The 27,405-nt window shown below is 46.6% G+C and overlaps 1 protein-coding gene across 2 annotated transcripts in view; it reads right to left on the bottom strand.

Moving 5' to 3' along the window:
* The window catches only part of SCML4 (Scm polycomb group protein like 4), a 118,375-nt gene that overhangs the window by 28,518 nt on the left and 62,452 nt on the right, over positions 1-27,405 (bottom strand). Inside the window, exons 3-5 of one of the 2 annotated variants that reach the window (XM_040238576.1) lie at positions 25,944-26,073; positions 22,791-22,991; positions 17,674-17,868 (exon numbers count right to left, since the gene is read on the bottom strand). In XM_040238576.1, the coding sequence (XP_040094510.1) occupies positions 17,674-17,868; positions 22,791-22,991; positions 25,944-26,073 (526 nt within the window). Of the gene's footprint in view, positions 1-6,647; positions 7,270-17,673; positions 17,869-22,790; positions 22,992-25,943; positions 26,074-27,405 lie in introns of those variants that run through there. The other variant, XM_040238575.1, reaches the window with a different exon arrangement.

The raw sequence follows: 27,405 nt of genomic DNA, 5'->3' as shown, positions 1-27,405 counted from the left end.
TATGTCAGGGCTGTATATCATCACCCTGCTTATTTAACTTACATGCAGAATACATCATGAGAAACGGTGGGCTGGAAGAAGCACAGGCTGGAATCAAGATTGCCGGGAGAAATATCAATAACCTCAGATATGCAGATGACACCACCCTTATGGCAGAAAGTGAAGAGGAACTGAAAAGCCTCTTGATGAAAGTGAAAGAGGAGAGTGAAAAAGTTGGCTTAAAGCTCAACATTTAGAAAACGAAGATCATGGCATCCGGTCCCATCACTTCATGGGAAATAGATGGGGAAACAGTGGAAACAGTGTCAGACTTTATTTTTTGGGGCTCCAAAATCACTGCAGATGGTGATTGCAGCCATGAAATTAAAAGATGCTTACTCCTTGGAAGAAAAGTTATGACCAACCTAGATAGTGTATTCAAAAGCAGAGACATTACTTTGCCAACAAAAGTCTGTCTAGTCAAGGCTATGGTTTTTCCTGTGGTCGTGTATGGATGTGAGAGTTGGACTGTGAAGAAAGCTGAGCACCGAAGAATTGAAGCTTTTGAACTGTGGTGTTGGAGAAGACCCTTGAGAGTCCCTTGGACTGCAAGGAGATCCAACCAGTCCATTCTGAAGGAGATCAGCCCTGGGATTCTTTGGAAGGAATGATGCTAAAGCTGAAACTCCAGTACTTTGGCCACCTCATGCAAAGAGTTGACTCATTGGAAAAGACTCTGATGCTGGGAGGGATCGGGGGCAGGAGGAGAAGGGGACGACAGAGGATGAGATGGCTGGATGGCGTCACGGACTCGATGGACATGAGTCTGAGGGAACTCTGGGAGTTGGTGATGGACAGGGAGGCCTGGTGTGCTACAATTTATGGGGTCGCAAAGAGTCGGACACGACTGAGCGACTGAACTGAACTAACTGGGGGTCCTAGCTAAGGGGTGTGTTGTGTTTAAGGTGTGAAAAACGTTCTACAACTGACTGAGGTGAGAGCTGCACAAATCTGTGACTATACTAAAGCTGTTGAATTTAAGTGGATGAATTGTATGAAATATGAATTATATCCCAATAAAGCTATTTTTAAAAATATTGCAGAGGCCCCAGTGTTTGTCTGTGAACAGATTCCTGAGAGTGCTGTGCAGTCCAGTCTGACAATGCTTTGGCCACTAGGACACGGATGTGAGAAGCAAAGGGGAGGCCTGCGTGCCCCGTGCTCGTCTTTTGTGGCTAACAGTGCTGCAAGAGGTCTGCAGGAACCCGGAACCCCACACCTCTGCCTGGATGGCCTCCATGTCATCATCCCTCCTGGTCAGAAGACATCAGTGGGAAGGAGCTGGCTATGAAGCTATGTACTAGGCTGCTTCTTGAGTGGAGTGCTGAAGAGGAAGACAAACATTTTCGAGAATCTACTAATATGGCCAGCACATTCCTAGCCAGTCAGCAGCAAGACTGCCATTCCATTCTCTTTATCGAAAGTATTCCTAGTCTGGGATACTAATCCTTTCTGTGTCCCCAGTGGCAGGTGCTTTGATGTATGTGAGGAAGCTACTCATAGTGTCTGGCATGATGCTTGGCTTACAGAAGGTGCTCAATAAATATTTATTAAGTAGACATTTGGGCACTAAGGCTGCTATTACAAAGAAGATGCATTAAAATTCATATTATTAAGAACTAAATATGAATGCTTCATGTGGATGCATGATAAACAATGAAAAACTCTAAAACATTTATTCTGTTTATTAAATATTTCAAATCCAAATTAAATATGCCTATGGAAGTCTGACAATCTACAGTAGTGAATGCAGATAATTCACCACTCTGCAGTATGGCTGAAAAATACAGATACAGATGGAATATTGTTCTCCTATGACAACGTGTGGAGATGCAGAACAAGGGAATGGGGACTGTATTGGTTTAAAAACTGCTGACAACCATGGGTGAGATCAAAGGTAATAAAAGTCAGCTTTGGGGCTATGATCCAAGTGAATTCATCATGAAGTAAAACTGACTTGAGAGAGCGTCAAACAATAGCCCCCTATCTGGCAAAGGCTGTGCCAGTGACTCCGAAGGTGGTCAGGTGGACAGTCGTGGAGACGGATCACTAAGCTGCGGACACGGTCCCGCACAGCCTGAAGCTCCCAGGAGGCCCGGGAGCGAGCAGCATGCTCAGGTCACACACCAGCATGCCGTTCCAAATTGAGGAGATGCACCTGCTCCAACCCAACTAAAACAGCCTTTTCCTCACCTTTGCAAATAGGGTTGCTGACACTTACATCACACCTGAGGGTGAAAATAACTGATCCAGTGAAGGCCATCTTTCAACCACAGGACTGAAAAGAACCCTCAGTGAGCACCGTGCCCAACATTTCCTCAAGTGTTAAAATGTGTCCCACTGACCCAGCAGGGGCTGATTCTTGGTGGTACTTAGGTGTATTCATTTCGGAAGGCTACAGAAATGACCACAAATCTGGTGACTTCAAACAACAGAAATCTATTGTCTCCTAGTTCTGGAGGCTACAAGTCTGAAATCAAGGTGTTGGCAGGGTCATGCTCTCCGAAAGCTCTAGAAGAAGATCCTTTTTTTGCCTCTACCTGCTTCTGGTGATAGCCAACGACCCATGGTGTTCCCTGGCTGCAGACACAGCACTCCAACTGCTGCCTCTGTCGTCACATGGCATTCTCCCTGTGTGTCTGAATCTGGGTCCAAATTTCTTATAAGGACACCAGTCATTAGATTGGCACCCATAATCCAGTGTGACCTCATCACAACTTGATTACTGCAAAGACCCTATTTCCAAAGAAAGTCCCTTTCACAAGTATCTGCAGTTAGGACTTGAACGTGTTTCTTTTTGGAAGACACAAAAACTGGTGAACGTTATCTTTTTATGGCCATGTATTTTAGTGCACAGCAATAAAATATAATTAACCCATCAACTATGCTTCCACTGATAAGATATCACTGCTTGAGATGACTAAAGGCTAAGGTTAAAAGAAATGAATCCATTTAAAGGAATATCTTGAGTAAATACTTCTATAGGTTTCCTCAAACAAAGCAAAAATTACGAAGGTGGTAAATTAACGGAGGAACACCTGGAGCTCACTCCAAATTCTCTCTTCAGGCAGGGGTGGTGTTTGGAGAAGAAAATAAAGTAAATAGCTGAGCCTCTTATTTAAAAGCTTCCCCAAAGAGATTTTACAGTCTCCTCACAGTTAGGTCATTATGCCACAAACCTCACTGCCTAAAACTTCTTCCTTATATCTAACCCCAGTTCCTATTGCTTCAGTTAAAAAGATGACTTCTGGATACATACAGTTTATACTCTTAAAACCATTGAGCCATGCAACATACAGGGAAGATGAATTACAGGTAAGCAGAACTTCTAGTAGTTTAAGAATTCAATGAAGTGTGGCTCATGAATTGTTTGTTACAAAAGGCCTATTTGAAAAAGAAGAAGGACCAAACCTATCCTTGGAGACAGAACTATACTTTTCAAGCAGTTTTGTGGATGACTGGGGAGTGAACACCAGATGGGGCCAGCAGACCTGGGATCAGCTGGCGAGAGTGCCTTCTGAAGACCCGGCTCCCGCACGCAGACTCACGGCAAACCAGAGGGCTGACAGATCAACACATTCCTGGTCCTTTTCTCCCAGATGAGATGAGAGAGAAAATTCCTTCTCATCTGAAATGAGTTGTCTTGTCACCCTGGCAGCTCTCATTAAACAGGCGGCAACAACCCAGCCTCTAGTTAAAGCTGTTTCATCGCTGTGGACACCAGCACAGTAGGGTGAACGAGAGGCACTTGATGTACTTCTCTTCTATAAATCGTGCCTCTATCCAAGACACTAAGGATGCCACTTGTAAATCATTAAGGCTTCCCTCCCAGAAAGGGACTGATCTGCTTTTGTATGATCACAAGAGTGTGCTTAAATAGAAAGGCACAGGCACAGACGGCTCTCACAGAAGCCTGCCACATTTTCAGGATTTGGTGTCTTGGAAACTTTCAAAAGAGGCTGGTGTGCCTTTTTTACCGAGGCTAATCTGTGGACTACAGTTTCCCCCAGCTGCTACATATAAAGTCTGACTATTAGGCCAGAGAATACTCTGCGTGCTCTGTGTGTGCACAGTCGCTCAGTTGTGTCTGACTCTTTGCGACCCCATAGACTGTAGCCCTGAGACCAAACTATGGTGGAGGTAAAGAAGATGAGAAAGACTTCTGCTTTATTGACTACGCCAAAGCCTTTGTCTGTGTGGATCACAACAAACTGTGGAAAATTCTTAAGGAGATGAGAATACCAGACCACCTGACCTGCCTCCTGATAAAACTGTATGCAGGACAAGAAGCAACAGTTAGAACTGGACATGGAACAACAGACTTGTTCCAAATCAGGAAAGGAGTATGTCAAGGCTGTATATTGTCACCCTGCTTATTTAACTTGTATGCAGAGTACATCATGCAAAACGCCAGGCTGGATGAAGCACAAGCTGGAATCAAGATTGCCGGGAGAAATATCAATAATCTCAGATACGCAGATGACAACACCCTTATGGTAGAAAGTGAAGAAGAACTAAAGAGCTCTTGATGAAAGTGAAAGAGGAGAGTGAAAAAGTTGGCTTAAAACTCAACATTCAGAAAACTAAGATCATGGCATCTGATCCCATCACTTCATGGCAAATAGATGGGGAAACAAAACAGTGGAAACAGTGACAGATTTTATTTTGGGGGGCTCCAAAATCACTGCAGATGATGACTGCAGCCATGAAGTTAAAAGACGCTTGCTCCTTGGAAGAAAAGCTATGACCAACCTAGACAGCCTATTAAAAAGCAGAGACGTTACTTTGTCAACAAAAGTCCATCTAGTCAAAGCTATGGTTTTTCCAGTAGTCATGTATGGATGTGAGAGTTGGACTATAAAGAGAGCTGAGTGCCGAAGAATTGACGCTTTTGAACTGTGGTGTTGGAGAAGACTCTTGAGAGTCCCTTGGACTGCAAGATCAAACCAGTCAATCCTAAAGGAAATCAGTCCTGAATATTCATTGGATGGACTGATTGCTAAAACTGAAGCTCCAATACTTTGGCCACCTGATGTGAAGAACTAACTTATTGGAAAAGACCCTGATGCTGGCAAAGATTGAAGGCAGGAGGAGAAGGGGATGACAGAGGATGAGATGGTTGGACGGCATCACCAACTTGATGGACATGAGTTTGAGCAAGCTCCGGGAGTAGGTGATGGACAGGGAAGTCTGGTGTGCTGTAGTCCATGGGGTCGCCAAGAGTTGGATGTGCCTGAGCAACTGAACTGAACTGAGACTGTAACCTGCCAGGCTACTCTGTCCATGGAGTTCTCCAGGAAAGAATACTGGAGTGGGTTGCCATTTCCTCTTCCAGGGGATCTTCCCGACCTAGGGATTAAACCCAGGTCTTCTGCACTGGCAGGCAGATTCTTTACCACTGAATCACCTGGGAAGCCCAAAGAATACTCCAGAAGAGTTCAAATCTGCTCAGCCTCAAAGGAGACCCCTTTGCTCCTGAATCTGCACCAGGTCTAAGCCTCTTCGTTCAGGGAACACAGCTCTAGGGTCTGAGGAGTGTGGACTCCTCCTTCTGCCTGTGCCCCTGCAGGGGCTGGGGCGGGGTTTGGTGGGGGGAATGCCCCTGGATCCTCAGCTTCCAAAACACCCAGCACGGCCCAGCCTGCTGCGTTTCCAGGTCAACTGAGTGCCTGGAATGTGGAGAACCTCTGAGGAGAAGCAAGAAGAGGCAGAGGGACAGGAGGGGCAAAGCCAAGAGCCAGGAGAGAAAGTCCGAGAGCAGCAGGAGTGGCCAGGGAGTTCTTTTGGGGGGTGTTGACCGATTTTCATGTAGGACACAAGACCCAACTGCTCACAGTTAAGTGAGCTTGGACTATTTAATTTATTTAAAGAATTTTAATGGCACTTAACTTGGATTCTCTAACCAAACAAAGCTTTGAAAAGTGGCGAGACCACGATCTGCAAAATTATTCTCAAATAGGATCTCTACATGCAATAATAACCCTACAGCCCAGTCTCAGACCCTGTTCTTCCCAGCACTAAACAGTTCTCTCTCTCCCCACCTCCTCTCTCTGTCTCTCTCTCTCTCTCTCTCTCACACACACACACACACACACACATACAGACACACTCACCCTCCATTCCCCATCTTATTTCCCCACATCAGTCACAACTTTCCAGCTGAAGGGACAGCTGCACAGAGTCAACTCTTTCTTCAGGCATCTCTGCTCCTGGCAGATTGATTGCCAGCAGGTCTGCCCTGCCCAGCCGGCCACACAACTCTGCCCAGGCTGGCAGGAAGGTCAGACCACAGGATTGTCCAGAGGGCTCCGTGTGTGAATGCCTTGGCTCTGCTGCGTAACGAGATGGCAGCACCACGGATCCCTAGCCCTGAACCCCAGATTAGAAGAGGAAGTAATACAGTCAACCTGATTACACCGCCTCTTGAATCTGTGTGGTAACTATTCCCCTCTGCCTAATCAGGTGCCACAGCCAGTAAGCTCTGAAAAGCAGGGAAAGAGACCTGCAAAAACAGAAACAGAAAGAGGTGGGGAGGAGGGCCAGGAAACAACCGCAGGTCCCAGTAGAGCTGCCCTCCCTGGCTCAGAGCCCGACACCTGGGTTCCTACCTTGAGTGGCCGCGTTTCCGCCCCCAGGTGCCTCAGGCACGCTCCTCTCCAGCGCCACAGGTGCCCAGCACGTGCTCGGTGCTGTGGGACCTAAGGGGGCCCTCTGAGGGACTGCCTGGTGTCAGAAACCCCCAGCTTTCCCCTCTGCCTTCCTGCCGCCTTTCGCTGAGGTTCTCTCGGAGGTCTGCAGGTTTCCTTCTCTCCGGCTTGGTCCCGCCCCTTGTTCTTGTTCAGATAAGCTCATCGTGTTTTCCCTCAGGGCCCTCTGCAGCCTCTTGTCCCAGCCTTCCTGGTTCAAAGGGCACTGGGCCTCACCACCTATGAGGCTTAGCCTTTCATTCCCTCAATTACATTTTCCATTAACTTGGTCTCTGGCCAGTATAGATCTTCCCTTCAAGCTTGTCTCTAAGTTCAGATCGCTCAGCCCTCAGAATCAACCTTATGACTCCCCTCGGGTCCATTCAAGTACATTTATACTTTTCTTCCCTAATGAGAGGTACAGAAACCAACCGTAATTTTAATGCCTGACACCTGAACTTCTTTAGTCCTTTCGAATGTTGCTGGTTTGCCTGAGACTTTGTTCTTTATAATTTAAGATCTCCTCTCACGGAAATTTTGCCCAAAGGCAATTTTGCCCAACGACGGCCGCTTTAGAACAGTGAATGCCCTTTCAGTCTCCAGAGGAGAACAGGTTCCCTCTCTGTAGTCTTTTCTTTGCAGCTTTGCCAAAGCCTCTACCCGGAGGCTTCTGGGAATTTCCAGGAGGAGGCGGAGGGTGAGAGTGGGGGGCCTTTTGCCGTCAAGCTCTGTTTCTTCAACAATTTTGGGGTCTTTCATAGGAAACTCGGGAAACTTAGAGTGACCCTTACTCAGGAAAATGCTGGAGTCCCTGGAATAGAGGACACCATACAAATTCTGGTTCCAAATGGACATCCTGACTTTCAGGAAGGCATTCCAGTATTTCTCAAGTGGGTGAAGTAGGCTGCCATGTTGTGAGCATCTCTGTGGACGGGCCTACATGGCAAGGAATCAATGGCTCCTGGGAAGCGGAATCCTGCCCACAACCATATGAATGAGCTGGGGAGTGGGTCCTTCCTTAGCCAAGCTCTGAGGTGCTTGCCACCTTGTGAGAGACCCACAGCTGGGGAACACAGTCAAGCTGCACCTGAATTCCAGATCACAGAAACTGTAAGATGATACATGTTGTTTTAAGCCACTAAATTTTAGGGTAATTTGTCACACAGCAATATATAAATATTACAAGTGGGAAAGGAATAATATATTCCTCTTGACTCTGCATATCTAGGTTGGAAGTTACAATTATTAATTCAATAGCAGTTAGGATGTATATGCTATAGAATATCTAATTCTCTGTCAGGAAGTTTATGGGATTCTTTTTTTTTTCAATAATCAAAGGGTTTGCTACTTATGTCTGAGACCCAGAAATGACCCACTAATAGGAGAAAGTCTGTGGAGTTTATCTTAGATGCCTGATGGTTTCCAAAGTTGCTTCAATTCCTGTTGACAAGGTTTACCATTTTGTTCCTAGTTCTGATACATGGTCAGTACATACTGGTGTGGATAACCTGCAGCTATTACCTTAGAACATACCACAGAGGCTCAGGGTACAGGTCCAGAGGAGCAGCCCAAAAGATAGTCTCCAGTTACAGCTCCTGTGGGCCCTGGAGATTTGGGGATGGCCACATCTCATATACTCTTCCATCACAGGCAGGAGCCTCTTTGGACAGGCCTGCCAGAGACACAGAAGGCCTTCTGCAGCTGACCCAGATGTCCCCAGCATGATCTCAAGTTCTAGAGTGGCTCATGGGGGACTAATGGGTAGGGTGTCACCTGAAGGACAGTTAGCTTCATGGAACAAAGGAAAAGATTTCCAGTAGATTTCATTATCTGAAAAGAGGCATGGGGTTGGGGTAGGGGTATCTTTTAGAGAATTCCTGAGGCCAGCCTTATGGGAAGAAAGAATCTACACCACCTCTTTTTTGACAGCCTCTTTTCTCCTCCTTATTCCTTCTTGGAAGGAGCTCTCCCAAACAGGAGAAAGCTTACTAGGGATTTACAACCATCATCATTCTGCTCCTCAAGTCTTAGGTGTCTTTAATCCACAACATGACTTTATTTGTGACCTTGAAAGAGGAGCATTATCTTTGTATCTTTTTGTTTCATTTTAACATTAAAATCGGAGAAGGCAATGGCACCCCACTCCAGTACTCTTGCCTGGAAAATCCCATGGGCGGAGGAGCCTGGTAGGCTGCAGTCCATGGGGTCACGATTTTACTTTCATGCATTGGAGAAGGAAATGGAGAAGAACCCACTCCAGTGTTCTTGCCTGGAGAATCCCAGGGACGGGAGTCTCGTGGGCTGCCGTTTATGGGGTCGCACAGAGTTGGACACGACTAAAGCGACTTAGCAGCAGTAGCAGCAGCAACATTAAAATATTACCACATTGGTCAATGTGATTCAATACTGGGTTATTTATCTCATATTGAAAGTACCTTGAGTGACTTCCTTAGTGGTCCAGTGATTAAGACTCTTGCTACCAATGCAGGGGACTGGGGCTCCATGCCTGGTCATGGAACCAGATGCTACACGGTGTAACTAAGAGTTTGCCCGCTGCAACTAAAGATCCCACATGCCAAAACTAAAAGAGACTGCGTACCTGAACAAAGCTCGAAGATCCTGTGTGTCACAACGAAGACCTGGTGCAGCCAAATAAATAAGTAAAATACCTTGGGAGGGTCCAACAACTTAATTGGAGCATTCATTCATTCATTTAACCAATAATTATTGAATCTTTGTGCTTCCTCAATATCTGTAGGATTTGAAAGAGAATCTAAGCCTTACAATGCAAAAGAATTCAATAAATTGCTGAACATTGTAAAAATCTATTTAAGATTCTACAAAACCCAGTGTTTTACTTAGAGGTTACATTTTTCCCTTTTAGCTCAGTGTTTTAAAAAGTACAGAAAGTATATTTTAATGAATGATATCATTGAAAAGAGAATAAATAGCCTTTCCTAAATGAACTCATATAGGCATACAAGCAGAATTAAGATCAGGAATTCTACACTGGCAATGCTGTAAGAGCTCTGACTGGGCTACTCCTGGTCATATCTGTCTAAAAATACAGGAAGGCCTTTGTATTTTCTGCAGAACTGGTGGACATTCTATTTTTTTTTTTTTCCTGTGGCATATGGAACTTCCTTGACCAGAGATTGAATCTATGCCTCTTGCATTAGAAGTACAGAGTCTTAACCACAGGCCTGCCAAAGAAGTCCTGGATGTTCTCCTTTTCATGTGTCCATCAAAACTCTCTCAAAGATTCTTAAAAACTGAGCTTGGCACTGAGACTCTTTTCTCCTTCCAAATGACCCCAATTTCAACACAAGGCTTGAAAATTAAACCACTCATTTTGTTCATATAGCCCATGCCAAAACAGGATGAACATAGCTCTGCAATATTCTGATCATTGGCCTGCATATGCCTTCCTTCATTGTTCTTTTTTTAACCCGATCGTTTCATATATTATTTAAAATACTGGGTTAAACCATGCCTGGGGCTTCCCAGGTGGCTCAGTGGTAAAGAATCCACCTGCAGTGCAGGAGATGCAAGAAACACTGGTTTGATCCCTGCGTTGGGATCCTCTGTAGTAGGAAATGGCAACCCACTCCAGTATTCTTGCCTGGGAAATTCCATGGACAGAGGAGCCTGGTGGGCTGCAGTCCATGGGATGGCAAAGAGTTGGACATGACTGAGTGACTGAGCATGCAAACCATGCCTAGTGTTGGCGGCGTAGGCCACTTTGTGTGGATTTTGTAGGGATGAGGAAGTTCTCCTGGTGTCTAGGATGATAGGTTCTGCCTGCCCTGTGGATGTCATCCAGCAATGATGCAACTAGGGCACGAGGATAAGGATGAGACACTCCTTGCGGCCAAGATATTAACCCAGAAGGAGAAAGGATAACTGATCTACCTAGAGTTCAGTTTCTGCCTAGATTTTGCTAAGTGAGCATTGGTGTTTGTTTTGTTCTTTTACACCTTTGCTAGAAGAAGTGACACAAGGGTACCACAAGCCACTTGTGAACATCCATTTTGTGTGGTCACACTTCTGAGCCAGGAAACAGGACATATACCCCACTCAGTGAGTGTTGGGTAATGGGGCCCTATCAATACGCTTGGGAGGAAAAGCAAAGGGCCAGGGAGGAGACCTGGGCTCAGTTTCCACTTTGCTTCTGCCTTTCCGGTTGGCTTTGAACAAGTGGCCTCAGCTCTGCAGGCATCACAAGTAGAGAGAACTCAAAAAACATTTGCTGTCTGACCACATGGATGTTTCTATATAATGGAACTCATACCACTTGATACGCTCTATTGCCTTTTAGAAATAAACAACCTTTTGGAAAGAGATAATCTCTGCATAGTTATTCTTTTGTAGAGCTATTACATTAGACAAATTTGTACTTCAACAAGGAAGCAGATTTGATTTCTGGATGCTGGGTATGCAGAAGGTACTGTGCATGTCTGTTATTCCAAGGGTTTTCAGGTGCCTGTCTCCAAGACCATCAGCCAAGGAAGAAAACATCAAGCATCAAGAATCAATGGCCTTTCTCATCTCCCACCCTCACCATTTGTGTATCAAAAAAGCTACTCAACAAAAAGTAAACAATTTGTTCCCATCAAGTCAAAACTTCAGAAGGCAGGAAACCAATCACTAAATTAGATCTCGCAAAAGACTCCAGCTATCACATTTGTGGTTTCCAAAGATCTCCCCAGCGCTTGGTGAGCACAGTTTGCTCTGTTTTGTCACACCGAATTGGAGTCAGTAAAATATTTACTGTGGACTTGTGTTTCAGGCTTTCCCCAAGTTCCCGCCCTCAAGTCTACCTAGGGAGATGAGGTCTGGACCTGGATTCTAGCAGTTTAAGGCAGAATTAAAAGCCATGAATGCTGTGCAGACAAGGGTCTGAGAGAATGGATCCCTAGGGTCTTCTAGGAATGCGGAAGCTTGGAAGGCAACAAAGACCCTCCTGCCAGTGCTGGTCGGGCCACACTGAGAAATGTGCCAGTCATCATTCTTTTCTTTCTTTCACCTTCTTACCCAGCACTGCAAATCTCCCTTTTCTCACCTGCATCTTCACCTGTGCCACTTTGCCTGACCACTCTGCCCCCTCACACCCATGGACATCTCATCCAGCTCATCCTCAGTGCCAATGTTTCTACAGGGTGGCAGCATCCTAGAGTAGATAGGTATATTTTACTGAAAACCTGACATAAATTTCCCTCTGTGAGCAGGACTCCATCAGCACACACGTTCTCATTCCTTGTGTTCCTAAGCAGCAACGGCACAGGGCATCCCTTGGGAGCCTGTCAGGAACACAGGCTCTCAGCCCACTCCAGCCATCCTGAGCCAGAGTCCATATTTCATCAGGATGCCCAGGTGGTTCCAGGGCACAAAGTGGAGAAGCACTGGCTAAAGTTTACTTACAACTGAGACCTTTTTTCCCCAACATTCAAAGTGAAGTTGCTCAGTCATGTACAACTCTCTGTGATCCCATTGACTGTAGCCTCCCAGGCTCCTTCATCCACAGCATTCTCCAGGCAAGATTACTGGAATCGGTTGTCATTTCCTTCTCCGGGGGATCTTCCCGACCCAGGGATTGAACACAGGTCTCCCGCATTGCAGGCAGACGCTTTACCCTCTGAGCCACCAGGGAAGCCACCATTCAAAGGTAAAGTAAAATTGTTATCAAATCCAAATCCAGAACCAAAAATGTTATCAAATCCATGTTTTTGCTTCCACTTTCCTAAAGCACCCAGAGAGCTGCTCTCCACCCGATAACATGAACCTTTGGCTGTCAGTTAATAGACATAGAGGAAAATGACTGAAATTCCCAATCTCAAGCCAAGAACTCCACGGTTCAGACTGAATTCAGGCAGCTGATTGGGTCTGAAGCTGGTTTTCCCTGAGCACAAGAGAAAGGTCATTTGATGAGAGAGTTTATGTTGGAAAGGTCTGAGGGAGAGATTGGGAAGAAGCACACTCTTTGCTCCACTGGGAGCCCTTCTACCTTGGTATCCTCATCTTCCCTTCTGGGGGATCCCACCACAGGGCTCCTGGGGACCCTCACCTCTTACTGTCTGCGGCTGTTCTCTGCCACTGCCAGCTGTGACTCTCAGCTTGGAAGGGACCAGAGAGGACATCTTGCCCTTACATCCTCTGGATGCTCGAGTTCAGCCTGATGGCCCTGACAAGTGGACATCTGCTTTGTCACCAGTAATGAGGAGATCACACCATCCAAGCAGCTCCATCTACTTCTAAACAGTTTTGACTTTTCAAAGATCTTTACAATGTCAATGCCACCTGACTCCTGAGGGAGCCATCTTCTGAGAGTTCCACTTTGTTATTCAGCTGCCAAGTCTGGGAGAGTATTCCTTACACCCATACTTCTCAAGCTTTAATGTGTCTTTAAACACCTGGGATCTGTTGTGAAGGAGTGAGGGAGGCTGTTGAGCTTTTCCTTTCTCAGGTGATGGTGATGCTCCTGACCAGAACTTGAGTGACAAGACTTGAAGGTTAATTAACTATATCTTCAGGACCATGGAGAACAAATCCATGTAACCTGCTGTCACATCCTAGAACAGAAAATCATTTCTTTCCCAAATCATCCTTTAAAAAAAAAACAAAACACAAACATCTTAGTTTCTGTGACAGTTCCTTGTGTGTCCTGGCTTTGTATTTTCTTAACTGTCTGATTTACTGTCTTCTGGAAACGCCCTAATGAATGCTGACAAACCCTCTAACTGTGTGGCACCAAGCCTGGAACACTCCAGCTTTGAATGAGCAACCTTGGGGCAGAGCAGGATCTGGTTCAAATGAGTTCAAGACTGTATGATCTTGTTTAGGAATAACATGGATATGAAGCCTTAAGTCAACAAAGACCTCAGCCCTTTCCTCATAAATACACCTGCCTTTCTTGCCACAATGGTGGGAAAGTGGGTAATAAAGCAATTCCTCATCCAAGGTAATAATAGCTTGATATGTTATCCTTTAAGGCAACTTTGGGGCTTCCCAGGTGGCACTGGTGGTAAAGAACTCACCTGCCAACGCAGGAAACACAAGAGACACAGGTTTGATCCCTGGGCCAGGAAGGTCCCCTGGAGAAGGGCGTGGCAACCCATTTCAGTATTCTTGCCTTAAGAATCCCATGGACGGAGGAGCCTGGTGGGCTCCAGTTCATAGGGTCGCAAAGGGTTGGACATGACTGAAGTGACTTAGCATGCACACAAGGGAACTTTGACAAGGCAGTCCTAAAGAGGCAATGTCTTATTCTAAAGTCAAACACTTTAATGGTATCATCCTAGGCCCCACGCAGACAGGTAGGAGAGACATGTGCCAGGGGGCTGCTCAGAGCAATTTCCACAAGTTGGTTGATCTAGAGCAATTCATTTTTTCAAAGCATCCATGGGCTGGGGAAAGGTTCTTGATGACAACTGAAGTCATTGCTTCCAAAGCCATGACACCTAGGAAGGAAATCAGCTTTAGGCAGAAATACCTGCCCCAGTCAAGGGAAGAAACAAGGTGGCTACTTCCAGGAAAAAGACAGGAACTTCACTCAGCATGGTGGGTTTGGGAGGGGAGAGAATATGGTGGAAATCAAGGCAAGGGCTTCCTCAATGATCATTTAAGGAAAGCTGGAGGGGGGTTCCTGGGACAGAATGTTAAAATGAAACTATTTTAGTTTTAGTTTTGGCTGAAGTTGCAAGACAGTAGGATCCCCATACAACAGTCAAGTGTGGAAATCTTGCAAAAAGAAATGGAGGTGGTGGGAAGCCAGTTTTATAGCTGTAGATGACCACCCACATGCAGCGGCACACCCAACTGCAGAGGCTGAAAAGCAGGTTGGATAGAAGATGACTTGTGGAGAAAAAACTGTCCCATGTTCCCATGGGCTTCAGTGTGGCCCTGTGAATAGCTTGATCTCTGACCCTGGAACTCAAGAGACAGAAAGTATTATTGTTTCATTTCCATGAGAAAAAAAGTCTGATGGAAGAACAAAGGAGAGGTGGTGCAAAGATCAGCCCGCCAGCCTGGAGTTTGTTTGGGCAAAGGATGTGTGAGTGTTTCTAAGAGACCAGATCTGAAGTGAGATTAGCTTAGATCCTTTCTATGGGACTATCTGGAGGCACAGGGGGCCTCAGGAGAGAGAAGCCAGAGATTTACCTGCAGATGCCTTGAGGGTGTGGGAAGAACAGTAAGTGACCAGCCAGAAAAGAGTCTTTGACAAGGAACGTGCAGATGAGAGATGGGGGAATCTCCAAAGGACCCATGGAAACAGCGTCAGATTTCATTTTCTTGGGCTCCAAAATCAATGCGAATAGTGACTACAGCCACAAAATTAGAAGATGCTTCCTCCTTGGAAGAAGAGCTATGACAAATCTAGACAGTATATTAAAAAGCAGAGACATCACTTTGTCGACAAAGGTCCATAATTAAAGCTATGGTTTTTCCAGAAGTCATGTATGTATGTGAGAGTTGGACCATAAAGAAGGCTGAGCACCAAAGAATTGATGCTTTCAAACTGTGGTGCCGGAGAAGACTCTTGAAAGTCCCTTGGACAGTAAGGAGATCAAACCAGTCAGTCCTAAAGGAAATCAACCCTGAATATTCATTGGAAGGACTTATGCTGAAGCTGAAACTCCAATACTTGGGGCACCTGATGTGAACAGATGACTCATTGGGAAAGACTCTGTTGCTGGGACAGATAGAGGGGAAGAGCAGAAGGGGACGATGCAGGATGAGATAGTTGGATGGCATCACTGACTCAACGGACATGAGTTTGAGCAAACTCAGGGAGACAGTGAAGGATAGGGAAGCCTGGAGTGCTGCAGTTCATGGGGTCACAAAGAGCTGGACACGACTTAGCGACTGAACAATAACAACAAGAGCCCTCAGGATGAAGAATCAGCTTGAAACACCCGCCAGAACCAGGGAGCCTCATGCCAGCTCACAGTGGGATTAGTCAAGCAAAAACTCTCCTACCTCTTGTCTCTGCTCCTTCCCTCACTTTGATCAGGAAGGTTTTGGAATCACTGCTAGCTCCATACGGAAGGGGCAAAAACACAGGATTAGGCAGGTGAAGAGAAGCCAACCATACCTTCCTTTGCTGCTGCAGGCAACTGGCCCAAAACAGGGCTGCGCTGGGAATGGGGAGTAGTTACATCTTTGAGTGAAACTTAAAGTTTGATGATCACACTGACCTGGATATTAACTATTCACTAAAGAATGTTTTGTTTTCTGAAAGGAGCCAGGAAAGGCAGGAGACCTGCCCTAAATTTCATCCATGGACATGGAATAAGTGGTCTCACAGGCGACATTTATTTCAAGGAGAATGGGAGACATGCGTTCTATGACTTTATGATTATGTCCCATAGGTCATTGCTTATTCAATATAACGATGACTTAGGAGTTTGTCAAATGAAATCAGTCATCTGCTGTTCTCATTGCAAGATTCACTGGAAGATACATTAGCTTTACAAAATGTTTCTGAGTCAACCAAGGTTTATAGGAGAGGCCAGATTCATAGACTGTCAGAACCAGAAGGTTATACATGAGCAACTCAACCCCTTATTTCACACAGGAAACTGAGGCCCAGAGACATAAGAAGACTTTCTCAAGTTCAGACATACAGAGACATCAAGAAAATACAGAAGTATATAGCATCTGCTCACACAGGCTATATTTAATTAGGTATCTTTCTTTGTAAAAGACAGATTTCTTCCTGTTTCCCAAGTCTCAGAGAGTTTAAAGTAAAATTGTAGACAAGGTTCTTGACATTATATGGGAAAAATCTATGCTAAGAATCTTCCCTGATGTCCTCCTAGGTTTAAAGTATAGCCACTCTGATTATAAGTATCCTTCTGCTGAACTCTCTAAACCTGTCTGTGAGCACATAACTGCAAATGTATTGGTTTTTTTAATTATTCACACTGGTCACTCAATACCTCAAAAACTTCCTAAGGTTACATATTTGCCTTATTCCAAGACAGGGTCTCACAAGGTACTTGGAATAGGAAAGGGGTCAGCAAATGTTTGCAGAATAACATAATGGCTAGATTTCAGTTTCACTATCTATGTTTTCTTTACGTATCAACAACACTGCTTCCAGAGAAAGATAAAAGGCGACATGTCTGCTCATCCTTGAAACCTGAAATCTAAAATCTGGACTCATGTTCAACTCTTTGCAAATCCATAACTCAGGGCCATTATGTGGGTGATGAACAGCTCCCACTGGCACCTAGCCTATTGGGCAGACAATGGTGTGGTAAGTTTGTCCATGTGGCCTTGCCCTTCCCACCGACCACTTCCCTACACTGAGCTATTCTGGAGCTGGTGGTACAAAAGGCATTCAGCTCCTGGGATGCATTCCGTCCTGTGATGAGGGAGATACACTAAGTCTCACTGGAGGACATATATGATTTACAGCCAGGTCAAATTCCTGCCATGATAGACACTCGATTACACCTTCTATTGACCTGGGTAGGAACCTGAGGCCCCCAGACAGGACCAACGTAATCAATTCGTTAGCCCTTGTTTCTTCAGGATTTCTTTGTTACTTAGGTTAGTAGTCCTTCAATTATTTGACAATGATGAATAAATGCCCAAGAGTCTTAATTAGAAGAGAGGAAAAAAGATCACTCATTACAAGGGATGCGGTCTTAGTGTCTACATTCTAATAACATAGGCCTAAAAGTTACAATGTCAGCCCTCAGTAGCTGGAGCCATCTCTTCCACTGTCGCCTGGGTGCGGACCGTCAGGGTGTCCTTGGTCCTGGCCGGCTCTCACTGTGCCTCAGATGCCCAGAGGGGCAGCTCATGAACCTCTAGCGGAAGGAGGGAACCTCTAGCTCCTAGAGCTCCCAGGAACTCCCTCAGTGGCAGCCTCCTCTGCCCTGGGAGGGCAGGGACACCCGGAACCACCTGCAGGCCCTGAGGACAGACGGCAAAAGCCTACCTGACTCCATCCTGCCTTCCTGGCTCTCGGGGGCATTGTCGGAGGCGCTGGTCCCCCTGGGGAAGGGCTGGTGGCTGAAGAGGTTGTCACATAGGAGACTTCGGCACAGCTTGGTGAGGAAGCGGAGGACGTACCCGACGCTGTTCACCACGGGCAGGCTCCGCAAGTGCTGCTTCCCATCAAAGGAGGCGGAGACTGGAAGAGCACAGACACAGCTACTCAGAGCAGGACTCTGGAGAAAGCCACAAGCCCATCAACCCTGGGGAACAGGTCTTGGTGTGGTCAGCTCTGCTGTGCTTTTAACTAAGTTTTATTTGGATTTCACCTGTTTTCTCACTAACATCCTATTTCAGTTCCAGGATCTCATTTAGGAGATCACGTTGGCTCTACCTGTTGCGTGAACTCAGTGTCCTCGGATTTGTGACTATTTCTGTCTTTTCTTGTTTTTCATGATCTTGACAGTCTTGAGTACTGATCACGTACTTTGTAAAATGTTCCTAAATTTGGTTTGTTTGACGTTTTTCCTCATGATTTGACTGGGGTTATGGTTTTGGGGGAGCTTCCCTGATGGCTCAGACAGTAAAGAAGCCACCTGCAATGCAGGACACTGTGGTTCGATCCCTGGATTGGGAAGATCCCCTAGAGAAGAGAATGGCAACCCACTCCAGTATTCTTGCCTGGAGAATTACATGGACAGAGGAAGCTGGTGGGCTACACTCCAGGGGGTCGTAAAGAGTTCGACACAAGTGAGCAACTAACACTTTCAAATGGGTTTTTGAGGAGGAAGACTGCAGAAGCAAAGCACCCTTCTCCTTGCATCAGACAGACACATGACATCCCTGGGATGTTAACCTTCACCTCCTGGCCAAGAAAGTGTTTGCTATGTTTCTCCACTGTATTCTTCATACTCTGTTCCTGGGAAATAAGTCACATGGTCCTACCCACATTCAAGGGCAATGGAGGGATTAAGCTCTACCTCCTGAAGAGGGAAAAGAGGGAACAGTCCCTATATAATCTGAAATTCTTCCATAAGGAAGACTTGTCCCTTCTCCTCCACTTATTTATTTGTTTATTCATTAATATCAGTATAGACTCAATATATTTATTTTGTACTGTGGGTTGTCCAATACTATGTTATTTATTTTATTGCTAAATTATTCCAGTTTTTATCTTTTGGGAGCTTACAAATTAACCCCTGCATCCCTACGACACACCCTCATTTTTTAAGCAACTCTAGATAAACAGACTTGGATCAAAGGTGGGTCTTGATAAATGTCTATACCTAGATGTGTGTGTGTGTGTGTGTGTGTGTGTGCACGTGGGTGTGTGTTCAGTCCCTTCAGTAGTGTCTGACTCTTTGCAACCCTATGGACTATAGCCTGCCAGGATCCTCTGTCCACCGGATTTTCCCAGCAAGAATACTGGAGTGGGTTGCCACGCCTTCATCCAGGGTATCTTCCCGACCCAGGGATTGAACCCACGTCTCCTGCACGTCTCCTGCACTGCAAGCAGATTCGTCGTGCCACTGGGTATATATGTATATTCAGATAAAACTGAGTTCATACTGAGGTGTCCAACTCTAACCCAGCGCTCAGGGTTCATTCAGCCTTCTGGGGAGGAGTCTTTGTAAAAGAACTCCAACCGTGTTCTCTCGCCAGTGATGCTGGGTCACAATTTCTCTAGGGTTACCAGAATTTTGAAGAAACACCAGTTCCTCCAGCTGAGAACTTGTTTCTTTGTGTAATCCTCCTCACGGAACCCTGTTGCTTCATGAAGCTCACACACCAGCTCCAGTGTGGGGAACACCTGAGAAGATCCCCCCAGGACATTCTGCTCCCCTCCTCCCCCAGGCTCTGCCCTCAGTGCACACACGTGGAAGGCAATCTAGCCTTTTATACTCTAGCTCCCAAAGGCTAGCGCACGGCAAGGGCTGGGACAGGGTGACCAGAGCTAACTTTGATTTCAGAACTGAAAAAGAAACTCTCTCACACACGCACCCATTCAAATTAGAAATAAAAAGAATAAGTAACTTTTTATAATTTAACAAGAGCTTTCATGTCTATCACCTCATTTATGCTGTCTGACTGTCCTGTGAAGACAGTGGAAAGAAGGTTATGATCCCATAATGTAGACGAGGAAACTGAGAAGGCCTGGAGTGTTTTTCCAGCTCCTGTGGCCTCTAAGTGGCATTTGCCTGTCACTTTAATACCCCAGAATAATGACTCTGATTGGGAGTGTCAGCAAAGAGCTGCCAAGGTGCTCAGTAAGGAGGATCTTGACCTCGGGGACATGCTGGAAATTCCCTCTTGGGGGGAGGGGGAGCATGGAGGGGCGGGCACCACTGCTCACCTCCCATACCTTAAAAGACTAGGTGAGATGGAGACTGACCACACAGCAGGAGGGTCTGGGGCATCAGGCCTATGCCTTAGATCAGTGTGTCCACATTCCCAGAGACTCCTGGAAGCTCACACAGTGGGAACATCCCACCTCCTGGAAGCAGACGGGTAACATGTGAGATCACAACAGCTAGCCCTCTGGGAGAACATGGCTAAGGTGGAGTATCACAACAGGTGTGCTGGGACTGGGCCGTGGTGCTGTGACGTGGGACCTCAGCCTCTGGGGTGGCCCGAGGCCCAGTCACGGAGGTTTCAGTTCCTTGGGTGCACGACGCCCGCACTAGCGTCACCATTTTCTACATGCTGTGCCCATGAGGATGTTTAAAAAGCAGTGTCTGACGGCTCGGGTTCTAGGTGGAGAGCGGGGGAGCCCGGGTCCTTCTCCTTAAGCCCCTCCCTAAACCACCTTGGAGCAATCGTCATCTTGCTGGGCTTCTACATCACCACCAGAAAAGCGGAAGACCACTGAGCCGCTTCACAGCCTCAAGGAGGAGGCTCCTCAGTGCTCCTGCATTCTCCAAGACCAGGCACTCCACTCTGGCCTTCCTGGGAACCCCTCGGCCAAGGGAAGCCTGACAGTGCTCTGCCTGCTCGGGCATCGGTGCCAGGCTCTGCAGAACCTCCTCGCCAGCGCCGAGGCCCCTGAGGCCACAGGAGGGCTGAGCAGCAGACCAGAGAGTTAGGGGTCTGCCCTCCCAGCCCAGAGCGCAGGGCCACAAAGAACCTGGGTGGGGTTCACTCAAGAGGGAGGGGCACAGAGTGCAGGAAGAGCTTTCTCTGAGCACTGGACTGTATCTTGAGCACTGCTGTTTAGCCAGGAAAAGGACAAGGCTTTCAACCTCGGAGAGCAGTCCAGGTTCAAGAACCTGGCTCTCAGATCAGGAAAGAACAGCCAAAGAGCCCTCAGAGGTCTGAGTGGGACTCTCCTCTTGGGCCCCTCTTGGTGCAGTTCTTCTTCCTCCTCTCTTCTGCCCGCATCTGCTGGAGTCTCTTAGAAGTCACCCTGGGTCAGACACATGCACCCAGATCTCGTCAAGTTCTGTTTTAATCAGTTACCAGCAAGACAGACCCAGCTTCCTTCTCAGAGGGAGCTCCAGAAGGAGGGCTGAGTCAGGATGAGCTGGTGAAGCTGTGCTGCAAAATCTCCCCACCTGCAAACCCTGGTTATTGACCTGGAGTCCAGTAAAACACTCGTGTTTTGGTTTTGCAGGACACAGCCACATTAGAGGCCCCTCTCTCAAATCCTCTCTTAGCTGGCCAGCAGGGTCACCTGTACGGCCCTGTGAATGGAAAGTTGTCTCCCTTTTGGCTGGGTATATGGAGGCTGTCTCCGTGATACTGGGCCAGAGAAGACACCAGGCTGTCCTCTTGGATTCAAAGCATCTTGCAAAGGTCTGGAGCTCCCAGGGCTTAAGGGCAAGTGGTGACAACCACTGTACACGTGGAGAAGACAGAGTCTCAGTCAGAGGAGCAGCTGAAGAGGGCAGAGCTCTGAAGTCTGCCTCTGCCTGTGCTGACAACTTCCCCTCCCTCTGGAGGCTGTTCAGTCAGGGTGGAAACTGGAGGAGTGTGCTGTGATGGGAGGTGGGATTGAGCTCTTGTTAAATACAAACAAAAACATATCCAGTGAGATAGGTTGAGACCATGAACTTCCCCCACTTCCCTGCACAGTGACAAGTGCTATGAAAAAGGAATGAAATGGAGGAAGGGAGAACAAATAGTGACAAAGGCTGATATGTCAGACAGGGTAGTCAGGAAAGGGATTTTTTGAGAAGGTGGCATTTGACTATAAATCTGAAGGAAGTCTAGGAGCAAGTCACATGGACAGTTGGAGAAAGAACATTCCAGAAGAGAGAACAGCAGGTGCAAATGTCCTGAGGTGGGAGGAGCATGGTTAGAGGACATAAGAAGGAAGCCACTGTGGCCAGAGTCAAATGGGGGACTTAAGAGAAGTGACAAAAAAAAAAAACAACAAGAGAAGTGACCAGAGCCAGGTCACATGGGGCCTGGGAGCCCCTGTAAGGATGTGAGCTTTTTCTGGGAGTAACATGAGAGCTGCTGAGGATTTGGAGCAGAGGAGGGGCATGATCTGGCTTAGATTTGGAAAGAACCAGAGTGGTTACTGTGGTCATGAAAAGTGGCTTGATTCTGAATATATTTTGAAGTTAGAACAATAGGATTTATTGATGCGCTGGAAGTGGAGATGAGAGAAAGGGACAAGTCAAGGGAGAGGATTCAGATGTCTAGTCTTCTTACCAAGGTCAGGGAGCCTCTTCTTCTCAAGCCCCTTTGGCACACAGGCTCATTAAGGCCCCTGGAGCCCAGCAGATGGGGACAGACCCTGGCCACAGTCCCCCAAGCCTGATTCAGCTGCTTTCCTCTTTGGCATACCCATGGATGCCATGCTTAGTCGCTCAGTCGTGTCTGACTCTTTGCAACCCCATGGACTGTAGCCTGCTAGGCTCTTCTGTCGGTGGGGATTCTCCAGGCAAGAATACTGGAGTGGGTTGCCATGCCCTCCTTCAGGGGATCTTCCCAACCCAGGGATTAAACTCAAGTCTCCTGCACTGCAGATGGATTCTTTACTGTCTGAGATACCAGGGAAGCCCAAGAATATTGGAGTGGGTAGCCTATCCCTTTTCCAGGGGATCTTCCCAACCCAGGAATTGAACCGGGGTCTCCTGCATTGCCCTCCTCATACAGCCCACTCCAGGGCCTTACCTGACACCATCTCGCCACCATAGCCCTGCTTGACCAGGGAGAAGACCAGCTTCTGCTGGTGGGCACAGTCGATGCACGCTTGCACAGCCTGCTGCAGGACTGCTGACGGCCGCTCAGGCCCGAAGTGCTCAGGGAGCTGCTGCACCTTCCTCCTCTCCAGGTACGGTCCTGCATTGGCTTGTTTGTTGATGTAGAGGCAGACTGTGGAAACAGACCCACAAAGCCCTCAGTATCAAAGCACATCAGACCTGGGGTGGCTGCTGTATGTGGGGCGGGGTGGGGGGTGAGGCGGGAGCAGGATGCCTCAGCCATGTCCCCTTGGCTCTGGCCTTGGGAAAGCTGAAAAGGCCAAAGTGGCACCAATTCTTCCCAACTTGACAAGTAAAAGAGACAAAAGAGTCAATCACCTCCAACTGCCAGGGCTTGCTCTCAAGACAGCCTCCTGGTTGGGAAGAGACAGACAGGTGTATCCCCTCCAATGTATTCAAATCTGAATTGTAGACAGTTATGGACCATTTGTACAAATGTATTTCTATGCTGGGCATATACACATATAAAAGCTTCCCTCTGGGCAAACTGAGAGAGTAGCACTGAAACATATACATTACCACATGTAAAATAGATAGCTGGTGGGAAGTTGCTGTATAACACAGGGAGCTCAGCCTGATGCTCAGTGATGACCTAAAGGGTTGGGATGGAGTGGGAAGTGGGAGAGAGGTTCAAGAGGAAGGAGAAAGATGTATACTTATGGCTGATTCATTGTGTGGCAGAAACCAACACAACATTGTAAAGCAATTATCTCCCATTAAAAAAAAAAAAGCAAACCTTCCCTCCTCCTCTCAAGAAGCTCACAAGCTATACATAATGTTTGGCATTTGCCATCATTGTTGTTGTTAACCTTCAGGTAAAAAAAAAAATCAACATGATGCTAATCAATGAGTTCTAAAGAGAATTCTATCAACAATCTCAGGGATAATGAACACTCGGTAGTCTATTTAGGTGAGCCCAACCAAAAGCCCCTGTAGTTTTAGTTTTTTTTAAATTTTTTTCTTTTTATTTATTTTTGGTTGTGCTGGCTCTTTGTTGCTGCATGCAGGCTACCCTCCAGTTTCAATACACTGGCTTCCCATTGCGGTGGCTTCTCCTGTTGTGGAGCACAGGCTCTAAAGCATGGGTTCAGTAGTTGTGGCACACAGGCTTAGTTGCCCCGAGTCATGTGGGATCTTCCTGGACCAGGGACTGAACATGTGTCCCTTGCCTTGGCAGGTGGATTCTTAACCACTGGATCACCAGCAGAATCCTCCCTGCAGTTTTAAATACATCATACTGGTAAAAAAATCTTTTGAGCATGTGTCCCCAAATGTGTTTATGTATTTATAGGTTATAGACATTCTCAACCATATTAATGTATTGCATACATTTAAAATGCAACCAAAAAATAGAAAAAATTTAAAGGGTGATATAAAAAGAAATATTAATAGTAGGTATCATCTTTTCTTCCACAGGTTAATGACTCCTCTTACGTCTCCCTATGTCCCCAGCCCAGGTATGAGCATCTTACCTTGGGGGCCACTAGTGCAGAGGAGTGTTGAAGAGAGACTTTAAGAGGAAACCAAAAGAATTTTGGAAGGATTAAAGAGTAATAAAGTTGAAGAAAACTAGTTTTTACTGAGCAGCTACTATACAGTCCAGGCATTGTATATACTTTATCTTGTTTGATTCTCAAAATAAACCTGAGAACTAAATATTATTATTTTGTTGGTAATGAAGAAACTGAGGTAAAAAGTGGCGGCTCAGAAAGTATAATTAGTGATGCAACAGGGATTGGAACTCACGTCTTTCTGATGTAATGACCTGTGTGCTCTTTTCACTCTACCAGGTTGACTTCTCCCCTACTAAGCCCAGATGATTCAGTAAAACCGAATTGACAAGGGACCTTCATGCCAGGCAGTAGTGTGCTAGGCCCTACAGAGAAAATGGTGAACCGAATCTACACGATCCCTGGCTTCAGAGAGCTTAGGGCCCAGCAGAGGAGATAGATCTACTCAGAGAACTACAGAAAGTGATGTGGGACCTTGGCTGCAAAAACACTAGGGAGGGGCTAGAAGAGCTCTTCCTGGGAACCCTGGCAGGAAAGTCAGTGAGGGCTTTTTTGAGGGCAGTACCTGAGCCGAGATGGGGCTTCTCTGGAGACTCAGATGGTAAAGAATCTGCCTGCAATGTGGGAGATCTGGGTTCCATCCTTGAGTTGGGAAGATCCCCTGGAGTACTAAATGGCTACCCACTCCAATATCCTTGCTTGGAAAATTCCATGGACAGAGGAGCCTGATGGACTGCAGTCCATGGGGTCGCAACAGTTGGACATGACTGAACGACTAAACCACCACCACTACCTGAGCTGAGATACAAGAGAGGGTGACCAGAGGAAAGATCATTCCAGAAAAAGGAGACAGAATATGCAATGATCTTATGGTGGGCCCTAAAGACTAAAGCAGGGCCTTGTAGGCCATACTGCAAAGTTTGGTTTTTACCTAACAGTATGGGGAGGGCACCAAGGAATTTAAGTGGGATGGGGCTGGGGGTGGTTTGTGATGAGGGGGATCTGTGTGTGTGTGTGTGTGTGTGTGTGTGTGTGTGTGTGCATAAGAGAGAGAAAAAGACCATCCTATTGCTGTTACTCTTGGGATGGAACTGTCGGTCCACTGGTGGACACCCCATCAGAGAGACTGGGCAGAGCTCTACCCTGACTGGACTGGCTGGTACTAGGTGGGACTGGGGAACATCAGGATCCTTAGGAGATCTGGAAGCACAAACACAGGGACAGAACTCTTTGAGGTGAGCAGGCTCGCTATTGGTACAAAGTTAACCTGTCTCTGAAGAGAAGAAGCTGGGCCAACAACCACTCTTTCTAGTCCCCATCCACCCACAGCAACCAGCTGAACTCAAGATGCATTGAAAAACAATTGCAAATAATTCAGGCTGTGAGACATTTAAATAGATGTTCTCAGAGAATTTGGTCATCCTATGTGTTGTCCAGCTAACACACATTAAATCCTTCGTTTGAGCCATCAAGGTGGTGGTTCACTAGTTCACAAAAGAACTTTGGCTTGTGGACAAGTCATCACAGCCTTGGAGTTCATTCACCTGACCTACCTGTGAGAGCCTGTGAGGCTGCCAAGCTGGGTACGGTGGCTGCATCCTGAGGGATGGAGCTGAGGTCGGGCTCCGGTGTGCTCCGTGGAGGAGACAGGGCTAAAGGAGTCATGAGGACCCGAGACTTGAGCTGCAAGAGAGAACCCATGGAATCTGTGAAAAATCTGCAGATGCCCCCTACACCTTCCCAGGCTCATTCCTGGGCTCAGTTAACCACTGCTACTCCATCATGCTTCCATCCCTTTCTACTGTGCTGCTTTGGAAAGTGAACTTCAGATTCAAGTTCATGATCAAGAGTCAAGTTTGGATCACACCCAGAGCTGAGCTCTGCACCCCGTCCTTACAGTGGAGCCGCCCAGGAAATGACTGTGTCAGGCAGTGGGTGTGGGACACACAGAGGTGTGAAGAGTTGAAGCTCGTAAGCCTCCTGAGGGCAGGGTGCAGGGTGGGGTCAGTTCCCCACCGGAGCCCCTGTGCTCCTGAGGTTCCTGCGACAGGGTTTTCCAGCCAGCCAGCCAGTGAGCAGCCCTGAAGCTCTGTCTACTCTGCTGAGCTTTCTGCTCACAGAGCACACTGGATCCTGCTGGCAAAGAGAGCAGGAGCTGGTCTTCCAAATGCTTCTCAGGGTTTTTTCCTGCAGTGGAGCCTAAGAGTGCAGATGAGTGCATTCTTTGGTAGTGACAAGCAGCCACCTTGAATGTCTCTCACTTGAAACCACAAATGAGGAGCTGAGATTGGTTGTTATGGATTAAGGGAGAGATGACTGGGTGGTGGATCAATCCCAACAAATCACTCTTTGTACCATGGTTCAACAGACAAGTTTCTAATTTCAGTTCTCCACCCTAAAAATATGAGTAAGTCAGTTACTTCACCTCTTCACTGCTGACCTGTGTTTCAACCCTGCTCCAGACTGCTTTTCATTGCTGCTTTCTTTTTTAATGGCTTGTTTTGTTTTTTAATGGATAAAATAAAACAAAATGCTGCTATCTTGATTTCTAATACCATTCTTCAATGAAAAGAACCAGGTATCCTTGGAGAAATGGCTGATTCTAGGGCTTGGGCCGGAAATATACAAGATGAGCCTGGGTCATCTTACTGTGCCAAAAAGTAGGAAAGTATTAAATTAGAAAACCACCTACATACACAATGAAAGGGGTAGGTGACAGGCACACAGGAGTCATCTGAAAGAGTTTCAATGGTCAAACCAGTAGCAACACAAGCGACAGATAAAGTAGTAAACAAACAAACAAAAAAGTCTATAGTGAATATCCATGACTCCATACTCACATAAATGAATGACTGACTAAGTAAATATATGGGGAGAATAGACAAATCTCCCAGGTATAACAATTCTAAGTATTTTATTGTGGAGCATATCTCCTCACTCCTGAGTATGGGCCACGCATAGTGACTTTCTTCCAAAGAGGACAGTATGGAAATGGGGAAAAAAGTATCTTTACAG

This window comes from Oryx dammah, unplaced genomic scaffold, assembly GCF_014754425.2.
Source record: "Oryx dammah isolate SB20612 unplaced genomic scaffold, SCBI_Odam_1.1 HiC_scaffold_4, whole genome shotgun sequence".
Lineage (NCBI taxonomy): Eukaryota > Metazoa > Chordata > Mammalia > Artiodactyla > Bovidae > Oryx > Oryx dammah.
The sequence above is the reverse complement of the archived record's forward strand: the minus strand, read 5'-3'. Positions and strand labels throughout refer to the sequence as shown.